At 33.7% G+C, this 8576-nt stretch overlaps 1 protein-coding gene across 3 annotated transcripts; it reads right to left on the bottom strand.

The window, feature by feature from the left end:
* Nucleotides 1-248: 248 nt before the first annotated feature.
* Nucleotides 249-3761, bottom strand: LOC121759131 (replication factor C subunit 2). 3 transcript variants are annotated; one of them, XM_042154629.1, is made up of 8 exons: nt 3481-3761; nt 2878-3123; nt 2285-2391; nt 2093-2194; nt 1644-1839; nt 1176-1304; nt 902-1003; nt 249-796 (listed from the first exon to the last, which is right to left on the bottom strand). In XM_042154629.1, the coding sequence occupies exons 2-8, from the start codon at nt 3031-3033 to the stop codon at nt 686-688; spliced, it is 903 nt and encodes a 300-aa protein (XP_042010563.1). In that variant the 5' UTR covers nt 3034-3123; nt 3481-3761; the 3' UTR covers nt 249-685. The 3 variants fall into 3 exon arrangements, with proteins under 3 accessions (XP_042010563.1, XP_042010561.1, XP_042010562.1); XM_042154627.1 differs by having other exon boundaries at nt 902-1096; nt 3481-3760; XM_042154628.1 differs by having other exon boundaries at nt 902-1096; nt 3394-3760.
* Between the last annotated feature and the right edge of the window lie 4815 nt (nt 3762-8576).

An 8576-nucleotide genomic window follows, 5' to 3' on the forward strand; every position in this document is an offset into this window, starting at 1 on the left:
AGTGGATTCTTATTGAACTCAGTGGAGTATTTTGATACTCCATATTGGATCTAAAAATGGATGGCTAAGAGTGTTTACAATCGATATCATCATATTTTCTTTCTAATATGAAATGTCATGTTTTAAAAATTATAGAGAAGAGTTAGTGGTAATTTTTAAGCAACACAGTCATAATAATAAAGAAATGTGATGTAGTTCATACTAAAATCATCATAAGCCAATAAAGAATTCTATCATACCCCAACACAAAAACAAAGTTAGATACAAGTAACATTGCACAGCAAATTTCCAAAATAGAATCCAAAATCATTAAACAATAAGATATCAACCTCCACTCCAATTACTACTCCATTCATATGCATATATAAATTGTAATCCTAGGAATAAAAAGTAAGAGCAGAACAATTATGAATACCACAAATTAAAGCTCCAATATGGGAAAATATCCTAATCATCTCAAAACATATTTCCAGCGACCATACGACTCTCCTCCCCATCGCTACAAGAGTACAAGGTAAACATTTTACTTCAGCAAAAAGGCATTGGCATTGGCATTGTGCGCGAACTTGCACAAGGAGACAATACACATGTGTTTCGATAAACAGGCATCTCAGAATCTACAATGACACAGAAATTGGTAAGAATTCAATTGGGGAAGGATGACGCGCACCCAACTAGCAACTAACTAAGCTGCTTTGGCTGTTTCGCGGGCCAGTGCAAGCTTTGCAAGCAAACCAGACATTTGAAGATATGAACCAACTCCATCACAGATCCTCATATGAGCAAATCCTGTCTCCTGTAAAACCATCTCAAGAGATTTCAGTTTAAAAGTAATCCAAGAACAAGAAACTTGGGTATTTTCCAAAGATTTAAAGTGAAATGCAGATTGCATCGTATAAACCTTCATAAATTCCAACTTCAGATACTCAGGCATATCATAGTTCTTTATGATTCGGAATAGAGTGGTAATGATATCAGTTGGTGAGTAGCCCAAATCATAGAGCTGCTTCAATCCAGCACAAGCATCGTCAAATTTCCCATCAATAACTTGGCGTACCATATTTTTGACATGCAAGGGATGGGGTTGATCACAAACCTGGAGGCAACACAATGGAGTTTTAGTATTGTTTAACGTTTGAGATATATGCAAAATCATTACTCACTTACGAACTGACCTTGAAAACATTTTCTTGATTAACAAACCCAAATCCACTATTTGTGGCTTGCAAGTTGTTCAATGCTTGCCTCATATCACCATCAGCAGTGAAAATAATTGCTTCAAGACCTTCTGGGACATAAGGTACCTATAACAATATAAATAGTGTGTTAAGTACCAAATAGACCTGAATGCTCATCCCATGTTTCTTGAAAACATTGCTCCTATTTCAAATTACTAAATGTTTGATCTTAGATACACTTCATATAGAAACTTCATTAGTTAGAAATCACACAACACAATTGAAGGTATCAGATGAAAGATCCCTGCAGTCATTGTAACTCTCTATGTCTAAAGGGGAAAATAAGTGTAACCCTGCAGTAAAAGAATTTAACTTGAAGAGATGTTGAACAATCTAACTAACTTGGGAATTTCCACATGAACATCAGCAGAAAACAGTGTCAGATCTAACTGGGAAGGGATTAACCTTTTCTGCTGCAACCACCACCATGAGACGTCCAAGGATCTCTTGATCAGATAATCTAGAAAATCGAACAAGAGCACATCGACTCTGAATAGGCTCAATAATCTTTGATGAAGTGTTGCAAGCTAGCCCAAAACGTGTAGAATTAGAATATATTTCCATTGTCCTTCTCAAAGCTTGTTGAGCTCCTGAAGTCATGCTATCAGCCAATAGAGAAAATTAGATTCAAAAACAAAACAAAACACAATAAAATAAAACCCCAATAAAAATGAGTGCAAGAAAAACAAAGTCGAATAAGTCGGGATCTATACAAGAGTCATGCTCTCATGCACAAGATCCATATCGAGTAACGAAGTCAGTTTAGTAGTACTACATATGAGCAAAAAGCAAAAGATGCGATTGAATTTCCCTTAAAGAGAGACAACAACTCAAATCATTATAAGAATAATCACCTGTCAGCTTCGTCCAAAATTATTATCTTGTGCCTTCCAGGGGGCAATGTAACTTTCTTCTGGGCAAACATCTTTATTTTGTTTCTCACAACATCAATTCCTCTGGCCAAATTCATGAATAAGAGCATAAGAAAAGTAACAATTGAGTGAATCCCAGTCATGTAAACAAGACATAAGAAGATACGTCAATACCTATCGTCTGATGCGTTTAGCTCCAAGACTGCCTCTCTATAATTTGGGCCGAGGAGCTCATGAGCAAGAGCCAATATGCTAGTAGTCTTACCAGTTCCAGGAGGACCCTGAAAGAACCAATCAAGACTGATTGCTGAGAAAAACCAGAAGATGTTCTAATTTTCATACTTCAAAGGTGTATAAGATCTATTCACATACATATCCAAATAGAAATTTATAACTTCTGGTTTCCTGGATAAGATTTTGACATTCCACGAGGTCAAGCAGACTCATAAGATAGTAATGCTTACCACCAGCGTAGAATCATTTTTTGGGAATTCAGAATGTTAGCGAAAATTGAAGAGTCTATGCAAATTGAAAACATTACAGAACTATGATATCAGGAGGTACAAACACCGAAGCACTTGGTAGATGAGTAATGCAGCAGCTAATAACAATTTTCGAGCCTCGTAACCTAAACCCCACACAGAAAAAACCAATTTCTTGACAAGGAATAATTTGCTATACTTCCATTGTGGATACTCCATTGGACTCAAACTTAAAATTAAACCGAAAATGAAGAACATTTGGGAGAGAGAGGGTAGAATGCTGACAGCCAAAATAAGATTGGGCATGTTGCCATCACGGGCGATGACTTGGAGGCGGGCGACAGCGTCTTGATTGCCGACGATATCAGACACCTTAGTGGGGCGAAACTTCTCCACCCATGGGATCTCTGGGCCCGACGACGATGAAGATGCAGACGCCATTGCAGAGCCTTCCAATTTCAATTCAGCCACAAAACCCTAAATCCTCTCCTTTTCCTTCTTTTTCCTTTTTTATACACTGCTTCCTCGCCCCTATAAAAAATATACACATTTAGAATAACGCAGATTCTTATGCACAATTGATAAGTTATAGTTTCATCTATACAATTAAAGCTGACTGTGTAATTCTTTGTTTTCTTTTTTTTTCATCTTCCAAAATAAAATCATATATTCGACTAAATGATATAGAGCTGTAGACTTAATTTCCTGACTCTGTTCATCTTCCCAAAAAATTATGCTGAGAATCAAAACATCATTATCATTATTAAATAGAAAGACAATAGCTTCCAAAAGAAATTTAACCTTAATAAATACTCCCATTTACAAGTTGAACAACCATCATATTACAACAAAAAAAATTGAATCTTGGGAATGTGAAGAAAGTTGTACTATTAAACAGCCGGGCCGGTAGTGGTGAAGCGGCGGCGAGACAGGGGCCGAGGTTGGACGGCAAGGCAGGCGGAAGGAGTGTCGCCGGCGAGAAAGGATGGGGGGCCGGCGATTCAGGGCAGGAACTAGGGCTGGCAAGAGACGACGGAGCGCGGAGCAGAGTGTCGGGAAGAGGGCGGAAGGAGCGCCGGCGAGGCAGGGCGGTGGTTGGGGCGGGTGAAGTGATTTCTGCCGATTTGGGGGAGAGAGAGAGAGAGTTGGAGGCCTAATTTTGTGTAGGGTTTGATGAAACTAGTATTTACACCCGAGCTATGCACGGGACATAAGAGTTTCACGTAATGAATTCAAAATATAATAAATATATAGAAAATAAGAATTCAAAAAAGGAATGTGAAGATTTAAAAAAATAGGAATGTACTTATCTCGTCTTACTCTAAATGAAGAATTTACTATTCCCTAATGAAGGAAACAATTGTACAATTCTAATTAATAATCTAAGTGGAGTAAAAATAATAAAATTAATTATAAAAAGAAGATGTGTGACTAATGATCAGATAATATGAGTTAATTAGAATAAGATATAAAATAAAGAAAATATGTGTGAGTAAAGATGTTTATTGACAGTGTTGTGCACGTCATTAATCCAAATAAAAGGTAAATTAATATATAAATTTAATAGCTTAATTTTGAAAAAAAAATTGAAAAATATATATGGAATATTAAACATACCCACATTAAATATACGAATAATTTAATCATAAAAATTTAAATAGAAGTCAAGTTAGAAAATTCGTATTGCCCAATAATCACATTTTAGTTGACTATTTATTTCTTCTGTTTAATTTCAGAACATAGCAGAACTTAATATACATGATCAAAGACTAAATGAATTTTTATATTGGAAAGAAATAAATTTCTTACTTCCGCCACATATACGTATAAAAAGTAAATTATCACTTAAAATAACGATAGTATTTTATGCTTCTTGTTTGTTTTAAATAATGTGACAATTTACACTGCTCTTTATGTTAAGAAGTACAAACTTTGTAAGTTAGATTTAATTTTAAATATATATAATTTTAGTTTAATCTATAAACTTAGTAGTATTTTTAATTAATTAGAGGCAAATTAATATATAAGAATTAAAAACTTTAATTGAGTAAATATAGGATGAAAATTGTAAACATTACATATTTGTTCGTTTAGCTCGTGAATTAATTTGGAAAAAAAGTGTTGCAATAAAGGATTAAATCTCAATTTTAACTTAAATAAATGGAAGGCAAACTAAACTCTCTAGCACAATTCCAATTTTAACCCAAATATAAGCTAATTAATATATAAATTTAATGTGTTTTAATGTTTTATTGGACTATTTAATGTGTTTTAATGTTTTATTGGACCATTATTTGTCCAATTGTTTTTGCCTTCAAAAAATATTTTTAGATAAAAGACACTTCATCTTTTTATTTTCGCTCCAAAAAGTGTATCAAAGTCTTTTCATCAAACTTGCACTTTTGATTAGGATAGATTTTTACGTATTGATTACATATTATGAATAAATCGACATAAATGAGAAATAATAAAACCACAAATATTACATACGTTATTCAGACTACCACAAATTTAAGAACGATACATATGTTGATTAGAACAATTATGTATACTTATTTCAAACAGAACAATTATGCTTCCACAAAATGTAAAGGATACAAATTCAAAAGAAAAGTGAGACATCTTTATTGAACGAAGAGACTATATAAAAAACATGAACATAAAGGGATCCTTAAAAAATAAATACTATTACTAATATATATATATATATATATATATATATATATATATATATATATAGGGATGTATTCATTTCCTTCTTGCATATTTCCTCATTTTTCCTTCTTGATCTCAGCCCCACGATTTTGTCATCCGACAGTTAGATTGATGCCACGTGTCATTTAATAATGCAGATTTTCAGTTGAATAATGCACACCGACTAATAATGCACCATTATAGCGTAATAATGCAGATTTTCAGTTGAATAATGCACACGGACTAATAATACACCATTATAGTGTAATAATGCAGATCATCTGGACCGTTGATGAATGAGATCTAACGGCCCATATTAAAAAGAATAAAGGATCTAATGGATGAATAGGAGAATAACGCCCCTATATATATATATATATATATATATATATATATATATATATATATATATATATATATAGGAAAATGATCAATACAAAACTTGATCTCAATACAAAATCCAGACCGAATCCTGACCATGAGATTTGACGATCCAATGGTCAATAATTAAACAAAAACACGGAGGGTAATTGTAAAGCAGTTTTAGGTCATATTATAAACTTTGGGTTTGAGGTCATGTTAAGATCATTTCATGTCATCCTTACTATAATGACGTAAAAATAAGCTTACAATGACCTAAAAATGACTTTTGTATGCTTGGTTCTGCATTTTTGTATTAAGAATGGTTTTGCATGGATCAAAACCATATATATATATATATATATATAGGGAGATGATCAAAATAAGTATGTGTTTAAATCCAGAAATGCAGACCAACTCTCAGCCCTAGGATTAGATGATCTAATGGTCAATAATTAACCAAAAACACGGAAGGTCATAATTAACCAATTTTAGGTCATATTATAATATTTGGATTTAATGTCATACTAAGATCGTTTTAGGTCATGCTTTGTTAGCATGACCTACAAATTACCTAATTATGACCTAAAAGTGCCCTAATTATGATATTGTTCTGCGTTTCTGTATTTAAATCCAGTTTTGCATAGATCAAAACCCTATATATATATATATATATATATATATATATATATAGGGTAGTGATCTATGGCAAACACCTCTTAACCAAATAACTAGAGAACAAATCATAGCCACAAGATCAAAAAAATCAATGGCTAGTATTAATTTTTGAATTTAATGAGATCTTAGCTCCCTCAATCACAAATTTACTCAATAATAACAAGGCAGGGGTATTATGGTCTTTGCACATACAAAATTAAGTTACGTCATTGGCAAATTCAATTCATTTGAAAAAGAAACATTGTTCTGCTTCGTCTACGCCGCTGTTGTCGGTTTTCCTCCAGGATTCCGCCTCCTCCTTTGTCTACGCCGCTTTCGGATTGCTCTCAGCCGCTGAATTCATGCTTTGGATTCGCCGGAGACTCATCGAGGAGGATGCTGCCGCTGTTGTCGGTTTTCCTCCAGGATTCCGCCTCCTCCTTCGTCTACGCCGCTTTCGGATTGCTCTCAGCCGCTGAATTCATGCTTTGGATTCGCCGGAGACTCATCGAGGAGGATGCTGCAGCTAAGCGTTAGATTCGGAGATGGCGGATACTCCGTTTCTTCAACACTGTCTATGGAGATTTGGGGGGCAAAGGATTTTGCCGAGATTGCCAGTTTGAACGTGTATGGCAGTAGAAACAGATTTTGTTGTTTTTTTTAGTATAGTTTATAACTCTTACGTTCTGATTAAATAAATATTCCACTGAATTTTATTTTATTTTCTTGTAAGTCTTACTACTATAGTTAATGATGTGTTGTGTACTCCATTTTTATCTTGTAAATCATGCTAAGAGTGATGTGTTTTGTAAACAAGAGTGAAGTAAAATCAGAATAAGAGTGATTGTTTTGTGAACAACAGTGAAGTAAAATCAGAATAAGAGTGATGTGTTCTGTGAATAAGAGTGAAGTAAAATCAGAATAAGAGTGATGTGTTCTGTGAACAAGAGTGAAGTAAAATCACAGTAAGAGTGATGTGTTTTGTGAATAAGAGTGAAGTAAAATCAGAATAAGAAGAGTGATGTGTTTTGTGAACAAGAGTGAAGTAAAATCAAAATAAGAGTGATGTGTTTTGTAAACGAGAGTGAAGTAAAATAATGCTTTTGTGGGGCAGAAAAATGAATTTAAAAAAATGAAAAATGAGTAAACGACAACAGCTTTTCATCAAAACGGCATCTTCGCCAATTCCTCCACATCATTTCCGAGTACACTTCACTCTTGTTCAGAAAACACTTCACTCTTGTTCACAAAACACATCACTCTTATTCTGATTTTACTTCACTCTTGTTCACAAAACACATCACTCTTATTCTAATTTTACTTCACTCTTGTTCACAAAACACATCACTCTTATTCTGATTTTACTTCACTCTTGTTCACAAAACACATCACTCTTATTCTGATTTTACTTCACTCTTGTTCACAAAACACATCACTCTTATTCTGATTTTACTTTACTCTTGTTCACAAAACACTTCACTCTTGTTCAGAAAACACTTCACTCTTGTTCACAAAACACATCATTCTTATTCTGATTTTACTTCACTCTTTTTCACAAAACACATCACTCTTATTCTGATTTTACTTCACTCTTGTTCAGAAAACACTTCACTCTTGTTCACAAAACACATCACTCTTATTCTGATTTTACTTCACTCTTGTTCACAAAACACATCACTCTTATTCTGATTTTACTTCACTCTTGTTCACAAAACACTTCACTCTTGTTCAGAAAACACTTCACTCTTGTTCACAAAACACATAACTCTTATTCTGATTTTACTTCACTCTTGTTAACAAAACACATCACTCTTATTCTGATTTTACTTCACTCTTGTTCACAAAACGCTTCACTCTTGTTCACAAAACACATCACTCTTATTCTGATTTTACTTCACTCTTGTTCACAAAACACATCACTCTTATTCTGATTTTACTTCACTCTTGTTCACAAAACACATCACTCTTATTCTGATTTTACTTCACTCTTGTTCACAAAACGCTTCACTCTTATTCTGATTTTACTTCACTCTTGTTCACAAAACGCTTCACTCTTGTTCACAAAACACATCACTCTTATTCTGATTTTACTTCACTCTTGTTCACAAAACACATCACTCTTATTCTGATTTTACTTCACTCTTGTTCACAAAACACATCACTCTTATTCTGATTTTACTTTACTCTTGTTCACAAAACACTTCACTCTTGTTCTGAAAACACTCCACTCTTGTTCACAAAACACATCACTCTTATTCTGATTTTACTTCACT

This window comes from Salvia splendens, chromosome 12 (assembly GCF_004379255.2).
Source record: "Salvia splendens isolate huo1 chromosome 12, SspV2, whole genome shotgun sequence".
Lineage (NCBI taxonomy): Eukaryota > Viridiplantae > Streptophyta > Magnoliopsida > Lamiales > Lamiaceae > Salvia > Salvia splendens.

Coding starts and splice junctions, on each gene's coding strand:
- LOC121759131 (XM_042154627.1), bottom strand. CDS start 3,033: ATGGCGTCTGCATCTTCATCGTCGTCGGGCCCAGAGATCCCATGGGTG. Junction 2,392..2,877: donor TGCCCAATCTTATTTTGGCT/GTCAGCATTCTA, acceptor TGGTTCTTTCAG/GGTCCTCCTGGAACTGGTAA. Junction 797..901: donor TGAAGTTGGAATTTATGAAG/GTTTATACGATG, acceptor ATGGTTTTACAG/GAGACAGGATTTGCTCATAT.